The sequence below is a fragment of the Anabrus simplex genome, chromosome 5, assembly GCF_040414725.1.
Source record: "Anabrus simplex isolate iqAnaSimp1 chromosome 5, ASM4041472v1, whole genome shotgun sequence".
NCBI classification, from domain to species: domain Eukaryota; kingdom Metazoa; phylum Arthropoda; class Insecta; order Orthoptera; family Tettigoniidae; genus Anabrus; species Anabrus simplex.
In genome coordinates, this window is record NC_090269.1 from 429,472,588 (window position 1) to 429,490,389 (window position 17,802).

The following is a 17,802-nucleotide window of genomic DNA, read 5'->3' on the forward strand; positions in this document are numbered from 1 at the left end:
TGTGAAATTTAAAAGACAATTTCAAGAAATAATTCTTGCTGAAGGATTATCCGGTGATCATATTTTTAATTGTGGTGAGACTGGGCTGAATTTCAAGATGCTGACATCAAAACTCTTGCAGCCCAAGCCAAGACGTCTGCACATGGCTACAGGCGTAGTAAGAAAAGAGTACTGCATCTACTGTACAATTGAATTAATAAGTCAATAAATAGAGTCCCGTAAAACATAGTACATAATACAGTATATCCTTCCTGTTTGTTTTAGTTCATTTTCAAAGTTATTCTGTATTATCCGACATTTTCGGTGATCCGACGTACCCCAGGTCCCATTTAAGTCGGATAATTGAGACTCTACTGTATCATGCATTCAAAACAGGTACAGGAATGTGATATTGATCTGCAGCATGCACGATTCAGACAACATTGATGAGCTGTCTGGTCACATGAATAAATCATGTGTTAATACATTTTACAACCTAACAAACGGTGGGGTGGACCTGTTGGACAAACTGAAATCCCAGTACTCAGTGGAAGGGATTTGTTACCGATGGTCGATGGCCTCTTCGCATATTTTGTACTTTGATGGATTTGGTGCAATAATGCCCTCATCTTTCTTCAGTGTAACGTATCAGAATATATCCCTCAAAGGAAATTTCTGAAAACATTAGCATTGGCTTTTGTGAAGAACTACCTGATCACAAGAGCCTCATATAGTGGCATTCACTCCGAATCTTAGGTTGAAAATCCAGTGAAATGTTGGCTTGCCTCATGAAGAGCCAGAAGTTCAGCCTCGATTAATGAGTAGGCTAAGTACAGGACTCAACCTGTGAATATAACATCTCTCTGAATGATGTCACTTCCACATTAGATATTATCACCATTTGATTGTTGTTTATATTACTATTCTGTTGTAATATCATAATATGATGTCAGTTCAGTTATTTTGTTTCCTATTGTTTGTTTTTGACCAAAACTGTCATATAACTAACACGTTTTAAGTTTCAAGTTTTACCAAATTTTCACTGTTATGTTATATGATATGCAAGTTAAGAGTATTTGAAAGTCTCATTATTGTATTACATTGTATTATATTATATATATTAAAGTTGTGGGGAAAAGCAATCAAAAACAATAACATTTAATAATAAATTCAATAAAGGTAACAAAAATGCAGAATACCCAAGAGTGAGCATGGTGCTCACCTTCGACAAACAGTATTACGAAGGCTTGAGGAATAGAAGTTTAATTTTGATCAAGAATGTATTTTTCTTAGGAATGTTAATGACGTGTCTTATATTCTTATTGTTTTATTTATATTTTGTACCAATTCATAATGTAAAATGTTTACCATTCGTGTCTCTTCTGTTTCAGATTTATCAGCATCTGAGATGGTATACAAACCCTGCAGAGCAACGTTGGATTGTTCGAATTTTGTTCATAGTTCCAATCTATGCATTCTATTCCTGGGTCAGCTTACTCTTCTTCCATAGTGAGAGTTACTATGTATACTTTTTCACCGTTAGAGATTGTTATGAAGGTAAGTATCTGCCATTCCCTTTTATCTTAAACCCTGATGTAAAACAGTAATCATCATCATCGTCATCATCATCATCATCGTCATCATCATCATCATCATTGTTGTTATCATCATTTCCACTTGTCTTGATCTTTCCAGGTTGGTTCCTCTCTACTATTCTCAGTCATTCAGTCAGTCCAGTCCAAATTTTGTTTTCTAAAGCTGTTCTTCACTAAATCCACCCATCTCATTTTTGGTCATCCTTGACCTCCCTTCCCGTCTAGCTGCAGTTCCAGACTCTGTTTTGTCATCCTTTCATTGCTCATCCATTTGGTGTGTCTGAACCATTTGTCCCTCACTGTTTTATCCATTTCACCTCTCCAATTTATTTGCTTTCCATATGTCCTCTTTTTTAACTATGTCCATTCTCGTCTTCTGAATCATGCTTCTCAGAAACTTCATTTCAGCTGTTGTGATAAGGCTTTCATCTCCTTTTGTCATAGGCCGAGTGTTTGCCCTGTAAGTTGGTATATTGTGCCTTCATTGATGTATCTTTATTCTTACACTGTGGTAGAAAGCACTCCTGATTTCCACATTTGCCATTAGTTCACTTAAAGTACTCTACTGTTTCTAGATCGTTGCCTCTAATGTTTATTCCTCCTCTTTTCCTCTGGTCATTGCTAATGTTTTATTCTTCTGTGCATCAATGTTCATTTCCATCTCTTCCTGTACATTGGTATTCCTTTCCCTAGAGATCACAATATCATCAGTAAACAGCATTACATTATTTTCATTGTTTTGTAGGCTGTTTTTGTGTCCTACATTATCTTGTCCATTATCAATGTAAATTCACAAGGTGACAAAACACTTCCTTGTCTCGGTCCACAAGGTGCACTTAAATTATGTAACAAATACTGAATTTTGTTTACTAGTTTTTATAGCAATATAATACAATGAACTTGTAAATAAACTAGCTGAAAGAAATTGCAACACTTGACTGTATATGTTGCTTTATTTACAATTCAACTCGAGGTAATGTAGCTTGATGATATAAGATCAACAATACAGATCAAACCAAGCATGATGATATAAGATCAACAATACAGATCAAACCAAGCATTCTGTACTACGAGTGTGGGCCTACTCACATGACCACTGTCGATAACATCTCCACACTGGGTGCATCATGACCAATGCGTGCAGCATTCCGTTGAAATGACCATCTCGCCTCGCAAAATCCCGCGATATGACCCCTCTCAAGTGTCTGTAATTGCATAACTGGAGCACCTAACAATCTTTGATGCATGGCTGTAGCTTGACTGTTACACATGTAAACAACATCCAACCTTCCAGGCACACACAGTACTGTCTGGTGTGTAGGTGGACACAGTGCAACGAAGTGTTGATTGATGCCCTCCAAAACGTTCATCCTCCAGCATGCAACTGTTGTATCAACACTCTGTAGAGTGTTGCAATTTTTTTGTGGCAATGTGTGTCAAATATGAAACATATGATAATTATAATTAATAACAGGAACTTTTAATTTGAAGGAGATTATATCCAATTTCTAATATTATGTATTGATTTATTACTTTTCCAGCTTTTGTGATCTACAATTTCTTAAGTCTTTGCTATGAATACCTGGGTGGAGAAGGAAACATCATGAGTGAAATTCGAGGGAAGCCAATCAGGTACTGGAATTGCTGGTTAATACAGGTACCTTACATATGTAGCTAGTAAAGTTTGAGGGCAAGTTACTTGTTTCTAGGGATTATCAGTACTGCTAATTGAGTTGTAAAAATGTGAATGATTGTGACACCTTTTGAACTCGTGAGTTCTGACAGTAGGCCTACTTTCTGATTAGTATGTTGGACTGTTACTTTGTTTTTAATCTAAAAAACAGATATCGCTGCCCTATTTTTTTTTATGGCTCATCACTGCTGCCAACTTAACTAGTTACATATTGAAATCACGGGACATAACCATCAACAAACTAACCTCACTTTAAGTATCAATAATGAAGGTTTCCAAATAAATGACCAATCAAGATATTCATAATTAAATCGGTTTTCAAGCTCATTGAGAAATTAAGGAAATACACACTCTCTCTCTCACCCTCACTTAATGTTTTATACTTATGCCCTTATGTTGATACATGTTGACGCTGTGTTTACATAAGACAGTTAACTCGGTTCAATGGGTTCAAGTTAAATGTAATCAATTGGTTAATTAATAAGATTAAAATTAGGCTATCTTCCAACCTAGTCCCAGAGAAATCAAAGATCAACAGCTACTCCACATTTACGTATAATAGTCCGGCTATCCATCATATCACTAATATTAAAAAAAAAAAAAAAAAAAAAAAACAGCGTCAACATAGCCTTCAAGACAATAAATAATAATCAGAACATATTCCTCAACCACAGTTGAGTCAATAATAATAACAATATTTATTCAGGATCTGGTTTTTATAGGTTAAAATGTGCCCAATGTGAGTTAAAGCAGTTGCACCTTCATAGTCGAGCAACAATTTCAGCTAAACTTTATCGAGAACTTGTTATTCATTCAATTTATCACACATGGCAGGAAGCTGGATTCATCTAACAAATACGTTATAACAACTGTAATTTTAACGTCAAATTTGACTGCAACCTAACCAATCATACAGCATAGATTCAAATAATGTCTCCACGATTAATGGTTTATAATAGTCTGACATTTTCCACTTGTGATTGAGTTCACATTAGGCTCTGGAACCAACTAGTAATGCTTTTTCCTGAAAGAACAAGTCATCAGACAAATGACTACTAACGTTTTCAAGCAGCTCATGCGTAAAAAGGTTTAAGATCCATTTTAGTCATAGACGTTCTAAGCTTCACAAGAGATAAGAAAGGAATGATCAAATTCTAATTTTAGAAAAGTTTCTTTTATCATTAAGCTTTGCTTCATTAGAAATCATTTGTATCAACCATAATTTAAGATGTTTTTATTGTATCAATTTCAAGATATTGTATAAGTACAAAATAATAAGAATTTTTAATCGTTGTTAACACATAAGGATTATTCAGGATCCTGACCAATGACTTAAGGTTTGAGTCAAGGCTGATGATGCCCCTGAAGGAGGGCAAAACATGTACCGAAGAAGACTTTATAATATTATGTAAATCTTAACTACAAGAACTTGTTTTGTATTGAAACGGTGGTCTTAATAAACATTTTTGTAATAATCTTGATAAACATCACATTCAGTATGGGCCAAACATGAGAATTATCACATGGAAGTGGTATGTTCCGAGCTATCAGTGGAGAGATGACGTGGAATGACATTAGTAGACAAATAAGTTTGAGTGGTGTCTTTAAAAGTAGGAAAGATCACAATATGAAGATAAATTTGGAATTCAAGAGAACAAATTGGGGCAAATATTCATTTTTAGAAAGGAGAATTAGGGATTGGAGTAACTTACCAATAAACCAGATCAGTATTGATTGATTGATTGATTGATTGATTGATTGATTGATTGATTGATTGATTGATTGATTGATTGACAGCTCAGAACATACTCCTTAGTCAAGTAGCTCATCTCTTTACTCCCAAGTCTTCCCAGCCCAAAGTTTGCAACATTTTTGTAACACTACTCTTCTGTTGGAAATCGCCAGAACAAATTGTACTGCTTTCCTTTGAATCTTTCCCAGTTCTCAAATTAAGCAATTCTAGCAAGGATCCCATACACTGGAACCATACTCTAATTCGGGTCTCGCCAATGTCTTATGTGCCTTCTCGTTTACATCTTTTACTACAACCCCTAAGTACCCTGAGAATCATATGTAGAGATGTGTAACCTTTATTTGGTGATGGTGGTCCATCCTCTAAACCTGTATTATAATCCTGTTTATGTGTTTACCCAGTGAAGATCTTTTCCTTACATTAAAATCAAGATATTTAGTGTGATCCCCATGAGGTTCTGGCTGATCTAATGACTGTGGTCCAGGGGTTAAATTTACAAAATCTGCAACAAAATTCACAACTGTTGTACCATATCTCGCTCGCAAGTGAACTCCCACATTTTAGATGTGGCAGTAGGATATCTGAAATGAATTTCCAGATCTCAAATGTAGAACAGCCTATATAGAAAAATCTTGCAACAAATTTCAAATGTAGGTCAGAACCTAGATAATCTTTGTAGTAAGATATCACAAGTGAATTTCCAGCTTTCTTATGTCAATAATTAGCTGACAGAACAGATATCCGACGTTAGAGTGAAATTAGGACAGGTTGAACATATTGAAAGCTAAGTAAAATAGTATGTAAAATGATTGTGTGTCAGGAAATGATGCAGTAGATACAGTACAGTATTACCAAATCAGATTTATTTGCTATTTCTTCAAGAAAGTTCCTTCTTGTTCACATCCTTGTCAAGTCAGCAGTGTCATGCTATTGTTTATAAGGAGTCAGCTGGCGACCACTTCTCACCTTGTTCCAAAGAAACTTACTGTAATCTGAAAGTGAACCAAAAACAGTTTTTCTAGAATCAAACTGAATGCAAAGCAATGTAGGTTACTGTAAAATTAATGAAAAACTTTTACCTCTAAATGTTAAATCTCTCCTCAGCTGGGACACATTTGATGGCTCATATGTCGTCCTCATCAGTATCATTTATATCTGTTTCTTCCCACGTGTACGTCCATAACTGCTATCAAATATAGTTTATGGTCATTTGAATTAACCTATTGGTTTTGGTTAAACTGATTTTCAGTGGCAGAGATTCAGTTAATGCAGGTTTTACTGTACACTGTTGGGATCCATGAATTTATCCTTTTTATTACTGTCTGTGGTCATTAAACATAATTTTCTATACTTCTTGTATAACAGAATGGAATTAATTTCATTAAAAGTGTAAGGAAGCCACACTGTTCATTAACTCTGATATGTCGAAATGTTCTAGGTCCAATTGTATGTATGGCACCTGTTGTCTTGTGGGCAAGACGTATACCATTGGATTCCTAAGGTTCTGTAAACAAGTAACTCTACAGTTCTGCCTGGTGAAACCTGTTATGGCATTTGTCATAATATTCTTACAAGCCTTTGGACACTACCAGGATGGAGACTGGAGGTATGTTAATTATCTATCAGACTGTGTACGAGACACATGTATATCCTTTGCCTTGATGACAGATTTAATAGAAAAATAAAGTACTGTATTGAGTAATTCATAAATTCTTAAAAGAATAAACTGGTGAAACTCAAGGCATATATAGAAAGATAGGATCATTCTATTATGGGTTCCTGTGTTTATCTGGTTTTCTTCTTATCCTGCACTTCCCTGAAGATGTCAGAATGGCCGATTCTCCTGATGATGCTGGAAAGCAGAAACAAGCTTGTCGGGAGCTGAAAAGTAATGGATGTAAGAACTGGGAACCAATCTGTTTGAAAATGACAATGTATAGAGTTGTGGAGATAGACCTTCATAATTCTGTTTCTCCCTCTTCCAACACTTATGTCTTATTATGTGTTCCTTTTGATGTTCCTAACTTTCTGTGTATGACTTAATCTTTAATAAGTCAGCCAATCAATACTATGTATTACATATGACTTCTGCATACTTGCTATGCCCTGTTGTAAATAATTCAATTTTAACAGAAATATACATTGAATAAGTTCAATCATCATATATAAAGTATTGTGTAATGAGAAGTCAGTCTAATTGAAAGTCTTTAAAAGCAAATCAAAATTAAACTCAAACATTTTAAAAATAGAAAACTTAAATACTATGTAATTCATGTCCTTTAGATTCCATAGTCTAAAATTTCATATATTTATTGAACTTTACGTCCAAAGATGGAGTTTGATTTAAATATTTGTAGTACTTATAAACTATTCTCTTGTCATTATTTTAAAAAATTGTAGATGTCTTTCTTTTCTGTACCTTTGGGTCTGTTTGGTATGCTTTGTACATACTTCTCTAGTTGGAGGAAGCAGAATTTAGAAATACATTTTTTATTATTGTATGTCAAGGAGTATGAGTCATTGAAATGCTAACCAAATGTATGCCATTCACAGTGCTATAAACTTTCTGACATTGGTAGAGAATTACTTCAGGTGGTTACTTTCAAAACAAGTATATCTGTTAAATGTACAGTAAAGGGCTGAATGCAGGAATGGTATTTATCCCTTCCCCATTTAAAGGTGGATGCCTGGCTGTAATTACCGTGTTTTCTGACAGAGTCCTTTAAATCCCAATAGGCACATCAGCATAAATACCACCCTTTAAAAGAAAATGACTAGAAGTCAAACAAAAAAAGATATAAATGTAATTTCTTTTGCATTTCATTCCTAAATGACTAGTGTGTGTACTCACCCTAATTTTGAATATCCACATTTTGCTCCTGATGATATTCCAAAAAGCACCCTGTCCTGCACAGTGGTAGATCACACTGCTTACATTTGAATGTTGTTTGCCTTTCCCAGAAGCTGCCCTATTTTTCATTTGTAAACACAAAGCACACACTTTGGCACGACCAGGTATGTTCACAAGAGAATGAAATAATTTAGGAGATGGACAGCCGATGGGTGAACTTCTTTTCCTGCCCGTATGTTTGCGAGATGTGAAGTTCCTGATCAGCTGTTGCACCAAGTTGTGCTGGAATTCAGCTGTCTGTTTCTATGAGTTGTGACAGCTGGTCAGTTGCTTATATCATAAAAAATGAAACTTCACAATGCACACATTGATCAAAAAAATTCAAAATGAATTTCCACAATTTTTTTAGACAGTTGCTCACTCCGCAGTATTCTCTTTTCTGATCACTGATGTCCACGCCACCCGTATGTTTATGACAGCGCGAGAACATGCACTCAGTGTTGCCAACTTAGCGGATTTTCCACTAAATTTGGCGGAATTATAAGACGGCCGGCGGAGAAATGTATCATTTAGCGGACAGCGGATTTATTGGCAGAATTCTAGATTTTAATAGAGGAATTTAGTGTTTTTTCTCTATTTTACGTTTTTTTTAAAATTTGTACTCCAGTCTGTCCCCGAGCTATTCCGTATTTCTTCTCAGGAGCTAGCAGTCACATGAGGAAAACATGTTATTTGGATTTGATGTTATGAAATCGTGGTATCATAAATTCGTAATGCGTGGGGAATGCGTAGGCTTGCTTATCTCTTAGTTGACGAATGACGACAGAAAATGAAACTGTGAGAGAGTAGCATTTATATTTATGCTATGAAGGCAGATCGTTTAATGAACTGGCCTGTTCTGGTGTGGCCCTTGAGGTAGGGGATTCACCTAATTTGCACCCGGCAGTAAAACGCCTACAAGTTTTAGCTTGCCGGCTCGCAGACAGGGGTTACCCAGTGAAACTCACAGATCAGGTGAGTGCAGATATTTACGTTTATTATTATTATTATTATTATTATTATTATTATTATTATTATTATTATTATTATTATTATTATTGCTCATTTTAATGCTCATTATTTGAGATCGGATTCTTGGCGGAATTTTAGCGGATTTTTAGTAGTATTTAGCGGATCTTGAAAATATAAGTTGGCAACACTGCATGCAATTTGTATTTCTTCATTGCCTTTACCAGTCTTGCATCTCACTGTACCATCATCTCAGAATCTGAATTTGTTGACAGCATAAGAACCTTTTGACACAACTCCGCGATTAGACGATATGGTGTGAACTTGAACAAGAATAATCTCTAACTAAAGACTATGTTTATAAAGTAGGTCTGCTTGGGAAATATACACAGGAAATGCTGTCAACAAGGACCTAACAGCTTGCTGAGTCAGGGGAATACAGTATGGTTTCATAAGACCCTTCAATATTTCTCTCAGCACACTTCTAATGAGTGTGATGAGCGCTTTGAAGCGTTCAGCAGGGCAGGCGGGTGATAATATTGAAGCGCTCTGGAGCATTAGGCACAGCAAAGAGTTACACTATGTTACACTATGTTACACTATGTTTATGGTTTAGATAATGCTCAAGTATGGCTGCTGCATTGCAAAGAAGTTATTTATCACATAGACACTATCTAAAGTTGATGTTTAAGAGACTGTTTAACCTTTTCCGGTCCGATGTCGAGCTCACCTCGACATTGTTTCGTTCTACATGAGAAGTTATTTATTGAAGTTCTTTGACCTGATTGAGGTCGATCGATATCCCTGGAGTTTCTAGAGCAAAGTTTTGTGCACAAAAGAAGCAGTTCTGTTATCTCCATGGATATAATACGAGATATATGTAGCCGTATGTCGTCATGGTTACTCGTGGCCTGTCAGCTGTGTTTACAGTAAATAGTGCTGCACACGTGCTGTACTAGGCATGTTTATCTGTGAAAGGGAATTGTCTCAGTTGAATTTGCAATATAAAATCGGCAAATATGAATGAAGAAGAAATATGTATGCACGTTTATTTAGACAGCAGTGACTACGATTATTTATTTGAATTAGACGAGTTTAGAGAACTGTGAAGTGAAGATGAAGGTGTAATGAACTCCAGCATTGCAAGTGAAACTTTAGCGACTGGACCTGTGCGTAAAAAAATGCGGAATGATCCTGGACAATCTTATGCTGTTTCCAAAGATTCAGAAGAGGAAGTTCCAGTGACTGCTACAAAAGCAAGAAGACGCGCTAATGGGCTGGGGCGGAGGAGGGGATACGACACACGGCAATGATGACGCTTCTCAAGCCAGGGTTAGTAATTTCAGTAAAAGTGATGAACATACTTCTGCACATACAAATGGGAATGCAAACGGCACAAGTGTTTACTGGAATGTAACATTTTCATGATAGTGAACCACCTAGACTAAGTTATTCATCAGGTCAGAAAACTATCAGTTTATTACGTTGTAAGTTGCTTTTTACTCCTGTACTGATGACTAAAATTATTATGGAAACTAATTCCTATGCAATGAATGTACGGTAATAATCATAATATAATTATAACATACATACATACATACATTATCATTATAGACTGTTATGCCTTTCAGCGTTCAGTCTGCAAGCCTCTGTGAATTTACTAAACGTCGCCACAATCCTTGATTTGCAACTAGGGTTGTGGTCTCATTTAGTTCTATACCTCTTATCTTTAAATCGTTAGAAACTGAGTCTAACCATCGTCGTCTTGGTCTACCTCTACTTCTCTTACCCTCCATAGCAGAGTCCATTATTCTCCTAGGTAACCTATCCTCCTCCATTCACCTCACATGACCCCACCACCGAAGCCGGTTTATGCGTACATCTTCATCCATCGAGTTCATTCCTAAGTTAGCCTTTATCTACTCATTCCAAGTACCCTCCTGCCATTGTTCCCACCTGTTTGTACCAGCAATCATTCTTGCTACTTTCATGTCTATTACTTCTAACTTATGAATAAGATATCTTGAGTCCACCCAGCTTTCGCTCCCGTAAAGCAAAGTTGGTCTGAAAACAGACCGATGTAAAGATAGTTTCGTCTGGGAGCTGACTTCCTTCTTACAGAATACTGTAGATCGCAACTGCAAGCTCACTGCATTCGCTTTACGACACCTTGATTCAATCTCACTTACTATATTACCATCCTGGGAGAACACACAACCTAAATACTTGAAGTTATCGACCTGTTCTAGCTTTGTATCACCAATCTGACATTCAATTCTGTTGAATTTCTTACCTACTGACATCAATTTAGTCTTCGAGAGGCTAATTTTCATACCATACTCATTGCACCTATTTTCAAGTTCCTAGATATTAGACTGCAGGCTTTCGGCACAATCTGCCATTAAGACCAAGTCGTCAGCATAGACCAGACTAACTGAATCCCTCCCTGCCATTTTATACCTTTCAGCAGATGATCCATGTAAACTACGAACAGCAAAGGTGAAAGATTACAGCCTTGTCTAACCCCTGTAAGTACCCTGAACCAAGAACTCATTCCACCATCAATTCTCACTGAAGCCCAATTGTCAACATAAATGCCTTTGATTGCTTTTAATAATCTACCTTTAATTCCATAGTCCCCCAGTATGGCGAACATCTTTTCCCTCGGTACTCTGACTGTAAGGCTGATGATATACAATGTTCTGAAAGGAAACCCCAAATAAAAAAGAGACCCAAATACCGAATTGGAACTATGAACATTCTATCATTAACTGGAAAGTTAGAAGAACTCCTAGACATGATGGATAGAAGAAAAATATCAATATTGGGATTAAGTGAGACCAAATGGAGAGGAATTGGAAGTAAGACACTTCGTGGAGGTTATAAATTATACTGGAGTGGACAGGAGAAGGTAGCGAAAAATGGTGTTGGATTCTTAATTAACGAAAGGACTGATGCTACAGCTGAAGTTATCTGCAGAAGTGATAGAATCATTAAAATGTTCATGAAACTGGAGAACACTAAGTACACCATCATACAAGTGTATGCCCCACAGACAGGCTGCAGTGAGGAAGACAAAGAGAAATTTCGGCAAGACCTGGAAGATACAGTTAATGAGGAAAATGTTATTATTATTGGAGATCTAAATGCGCAAGTTGGGGTAGACAGACTTGGGTACGAGAACATCATTGGTCCACATGGATTTGGACAAAGGAACCCAGAAGGAGAACAACTATTAGATCTGTGCAGAAGAAATGATCTTATAATTAAAAATACATTCTTCAATAAAAGAGACAGTCACAGAATAACAAGGTACAGTTGGGATGGCCAGTATAGAACATTGATTGACTACGTAATCACAAATAAAGATGGTGGCAGGTACATCACTGATGTAAAGGTCATCCCTAGTGAAAGCATGGACAGTGACCACAGATTGTTGGTAGTAGACTTCAAACATAAGGCAAATGAAACGCAGAAACTTATTACGAAAAAACCAAGGGTTAAAACTTGGAAGTTGCAAGAAGTCCAAATAAAGGAAGAATACAAACTAAGGATTCAACAGAGTTTGCCGAAGTGTGAAGTAACCAGCGTTAATGAAGAATGGAAGGCCTTCAAAGACACCTTTGTGGGAGAAGCCAAAAACCTATGTGGAGTTACAAGTTCTATCAAAAGAAAAAAGGAGACACCATGGTGGAATGATAGAGTGAAAACAGCAGTGAAAGAAAGAAACCAAATAAAGAAGGCACTGGACCAGGAAAAACAAAAACAGGAACAAGAACGAAATGAACAAGAAATACAAAGACTTCAAGGAGTATACAGGAACAAGAAACTTGCTGTAAAGAACATTGTAAGGGAAGAAAAAGAAAAGAAATGGAATGAGTTTGCAGACAAACTGGAAGAGGACAGTAGAGGAAATATGAAATTGCTATACAGAGTACTGAAAAACAAGCGAAGGGATCAAGAGACCATAAAAGCAATAGAACGTGGTGATGGAACTCTGGCACAAGAAGAGGGAGAAATTAAACAAGAACTCAAGACCTATTTCGAAAAGCTGCTGAATGGAGATACAGAAAACATAACAACGGATAGAGGAGAGCCAAGTCGAGGAACCACAACTGAACCACCAGTTACATGGCTTGAGGTTGAAAATGCGCTCACGAGCATGAAGAAAGGAAAGGCAGTGGGCACAGATGAACTAAGTGCAGATATGCTGAAAGCAGCAGGAATTCAATGGCTCTACAGATTGCTCAACAAGATATGGGAGGAAAATGCTATTCCTGAGGACTGGAAGATGGGCATCATTGTACCTCTGTTCAGGAAAGGAAGCCGACGAAAATGTACTAATTACCGTGGTATCACACTACTGTCTCATGTCCTGAAAATATTGGAAAAAATAATAGAGACCAGAATCAGATATTGTTGAACCAATTTTGGAAGAAGAGCAGTATGGTTTGAGACCAGGAAGGTCAACTTCAGACCTTATATTTGCAATTAGGATGCTAATGGAAAAATACTGGGAGAAGAATAAGCCTTTATTTCTAATATTTTTGGACATTGAGAAAGCATACGATAGTGTACCAAGGGAAAGAATTTGGCAATGCATGAAAGAACTTCAAGTGCGAGACAGCCTCGTAGACAAAGTGAAAATGTTGTATAGTGGGAATAGAAGCTGTATTCAAGTAGGATGTGATTTTTTGGACTGGTGTGAAACAAAGAGAGGAGTGCAGCAGGGCAGCTCATTGTGAATAATTTTTGGCTTACACGTCCATCGTAGCCTCTCAAAAGGGGTTCTTTTTTCTGCCAAGCATCGCACAGTGATTTGGCAGACATGAGAGATGATGGTCAGACTCGTTTGTTTTGGTCTCCTAACAAATCATTACGTTGCTTGTCTCAGGAGGCGGGGTATTTGTATTCCGTACGTCAGAGAGCGATCCTCTTCCTTAAGTGTTCAATCTGTAGATTGCTTTGTGGCAGCTTCCAGTTGACCCTATTTTCCGTCCTCTTGAGTTCCGCATAGCTGCCACATTTAACGCCTCCCATTATCTACTGAATATACTGGATATGGGGTCTTTCTCGGTACTTCTTCCCTTCAGTCATTCTTTCTAATATCAGTTTAAGCGATCAAGGTAAAGAAACTGTGGCCATACAAGATGACTACCATTCATAAGTTGCAGGAGCTGGATGGAAAAAAAAAAAAACCAAACTCCATTTGCTGCATATAGTTCTTGAATTTTACTGTACAGCTACTGGGAATTCTGACCATCACGTAGTTCACAGATGAGGCCTGGTTCCATTGGACTGGTTACATGAATTCTCAGAATGCATTAATTTTTGCCACACGCAGCCCACATGTTATTCGTAAAAGATCTGTGCACCAACAGCCCCTGTAACTGCCCCGTCCCTGTTAGTCCTTAAAAATAATTTGTAGCTTAGTTTCTTCTGGTTTTTATCTTGAACATAAATACTGAATTTCACAAATTCATGTGCGACTGTTTTCCCCTGATGGTGTTGAAGAGAGCCATTCGATATGGCAACCCTGTTGTCATAAGAGCAATATGTTTTCTTAACATGGAATGAACTATACATAGCAACTCACCTCAGTACATTCCTCTAAATTTCACTCTCCTTTCATTACTGCAACACTCATACTGGCACTACCATTGCTATTCTTCTTCACCATTCATCTACGTATGACCTGTTCTAGACTTTGGAATTCTCTACCATTCAGTGTCAGCGACAGTGATTTGTTACCTAAGATCGTGGTGACTGACGTGTGCGCTGCACAGCTCAGTGTGTGAATGGCGACCATGACAAATAGCTTAATATGATAATAGTGGAAACTCTCCTCACTTAACACGTAGAGCAGGGGTGACAGCGCATAGTGCGGCCATCTAGTGGCTCAAAGATAACACTGACACAATGTGCTATTAAAATACTACACATTTCGACTTTGATCTCAACGAAATACAGATTTTAAGCCGTTTGCGTAGTTCTTGTAACATAATATAGGGAAGGAAAATGATGGATGTTGATCTGAAAGAAACAGTATAAGAATAAAACATATGTATTATCAAATTAAAACATTCGATTGTCATGTTATGACTAGGGCCTACAATCTCCAAGAGCAAATCACACATGCAATATCTTTTTCACAACTTGGTAATTTTACTGGCAAGATTTTTCTGTATTGAATCATTGGTTCTATACAATATTAAATAGAAGGAAGTATCCACCTTAAGTTGAACCAAATAGAAGTTACAACCTGTTCATCTGGGACCGGTTTCAACACATTTGAAGTGTCATCATCTGCCAGTTAGCAAAGCAGAGCAAAAAATTCAATCATAACATTCTAAAAACACATAATACAATGATCACAGTCAAAAAGAGTACATAAAATAATTAACACTATTTCGTGTTGAAGCAATTCCAGTTGATGTTCATAACACAATGATCACAGTCCAAAGAGTAAAAACATCAACACTATTTTGTGCCAAAACAGTTCCAGTTGAAGTTCATAAGCAGGTCTTGTACAATCTTGTTGTGCTGCATTCAAATATGAAGACGTTGTATTAAAGGTCAGTAACGAGTTAAAGGACTTGTTCTAAGATGAAAATTTGAAGGATAACTCGTTATGAAATTGAACTTGTGATATGCAGTTATGTATACTTGTTGCTAGGCAAGGTCTTGTAGGCATTTGTTTATTCAGCCAAAGAGTGGAAAGCAATGTAATAGAAGTCTTAGGAATACAGTGTAGTACTTAACGTCAACAATTCAAAGCAGATATATAAATCTAAAAAGAATTTGAATCATTAGAAAAGAATAAAGCCAAATAAAAATATTTTAAAATAGGAAGAAAATTTAAAAGAATTACAATATGAGGCTCAACTTGAGCAGCTTGCTGTGATGATTGATAAATGTATGGGAGACCATAGAGAAAAGGGTGGGGAATAATGAGCGCTTATTAGAGGGTGGGAGGGAAAGGAAACAAAGGGTGGGAGGAATATCTAAGGAGGATCATGGGGGCATTGTGGAAGGGGCAAGTAGCATGAGAGGGTATTGTGTAAATTGTGAAAGATCGATTGCTTACTTGTAGACTTGAGGTTAGTTAAAATGGAGATGAGAAAATCGAGAAGGGCATTAGGCTTCTCAGAAATAACATTCAGGTTAAGGTTTGTATTAAAAAACTGGTCAAGGTGTATAAAATCATTTTCAGTGATGTCTAGGAGAGGGCCTTTATAAAGAGTGCTGAGAATTTCAGTATCCTGGTCTATTGTAGTGAAAATATGTTTTGTGTCATGTATATGTTGCCCCACTGCCGAAAATCTGTTGTATTTTATTGCATTAACGTGTTCATAGTATCTAATTTTGAAGTTATGACCAGTTTGACCTAAGTAAGAAGACTTGCAGTTGTTGCATTTAAAATTGTATACGCCTGACTTAGAAAAGACACTGGTTTTATTTAAGGAGTTGGAGTTATGTAATAATTCAAGGTTTCTATTATTAGTACAAAAAGAAATCAGTATTGTTAATGTCTTCAAAAAACACACCATGATTTCTTTTGCTGTCTCTACTTCCAACCATGTCAGACTAGTGGAATTTGTGCTGCCAGAATCATAAGATTCGTCGTCTAATGGAGTGACATTTTCATAACAGTTCAGCAAAGTTTCAAAGTGCCTTTGGAACTCCTGTAATATTTTGGTCTTATCCCTAGTCACCTCACCATTAGGAAGTTGTACAGATTGGATAGATTCATTTTGAGTTGTTCTATTCTTAACAATACTGTATAACAGTTTTGTATTTCCATCCTGGTAGCCAGATCTTCCTTGCATTTCTGCTTTTCAGCTACAACCGTTTGACCTGTAATTTTTTTTTTTCTGTGAAGTGACAACTTCTCCTCTATTTCATGTTGATCTCCCCATGTTCTTGCTTGATATAAGGATCTTCTTGCATGATTTCTGTTGTTGATAGCCTTTTTAATATCATCATTCCACCAGGCAGTTTCTTTAGGTTTTCTTATTTGACTCTGTCGTCCACATACTTTTTCTGCTGTACCAACCACAACCTTCTTTAGAGTATCCCATTCTTCATCTACCAATTTCAGTTCTTCTCTCGGCAGTAACCTGCGGATACCTTCCCTGAATTCTTCCTTTACACTTGGCTCGGTTAGTCGCCAAGTTTTTATTTTTGGGACTCTTTTGTTACAGACTTTGGGAGGTCTTTCCTCTGCAATAGCTGCAACCAACAGTCTATGGTCTCCACCAAGGTCTTCACTTGGAATGACCTTAACATCATTGACACTTTTCCATATATTTTGATCTATCAGAATATAATCTATTACTGTACCTATTTTATCATCCCAGCTATATCTTGTGATTTTATGGGAGTCCCTTTTCTTGAATGAAGTGTTACTCACTATCAGGTTGTTTCTCTTGCATAGATCTAGCATACATTCTCCCTCTTCATTTCTGTTTCCCATTCCATGAGGGCCCATTATGGATTCATATCCTGTTCGTTGGGAGCCAAGTTGTGAATTAAAATCACCCATTACAATTAGATTGTCATACTCAGTGTGTTCTTCCAAGTTATTACGGAAGTTGGCCTTTTCCCCTTTTGAGCATCCTACCTGTGGAGCATAGACTTGGATCACATTGTACTTTTTCCCTCCTAAGTTCACAGAGAACTTAATTATCCTTTCACTAACAAACTGAACTTCACCACAAGCATCTATGTCTTTATGTATTAAAAATCCTACTCCATTCTTAGACTCTACTTCATTTCCAGACCAGTAGAGACTATAGTCCAATCCGATATTCATTTTCCCAGTTTTCTTCCACTTTGTTTCACTCAGGCCCATGATCAGAAGTTTCCTGCTTTCCATGAGGTCAACCAGCTCTTCAGTTTTGTTTGTCAATGTCAGGATATT

General features: G+C 36.9%; 1 protein-coding gene across 2 annotated transcripts in view; it reads left to right on the top strand.

Annotated features, from left to right (window-relative positions):
• The window catches only part of Tmep (Transmembrane endosomal protein), a 209,773-nt gene that overhangs the window by 133,974 nt on the left and 57,997 nt on the right, over positions 1–17,802 (top strand). For both annotated transcript variants that reach the window (XM_067147831.2, XM_067147832.2), the window contains 3 exons: positions 1,371–1,536; positions 3,116–3,206; positions 6,459–6,626. In XM_067147831.2, the coding sequence (XP_067003932.1) occupies positions 1,371–1,536; positions 3,116–3,206; positions 6,459–6,626 (425 nt within the window). The remainder of the gene's footprint in view (positions 1–1,370; positions 1,537–3,115; positions 3,207–6,458; positions 6,627–17,802) is intronic.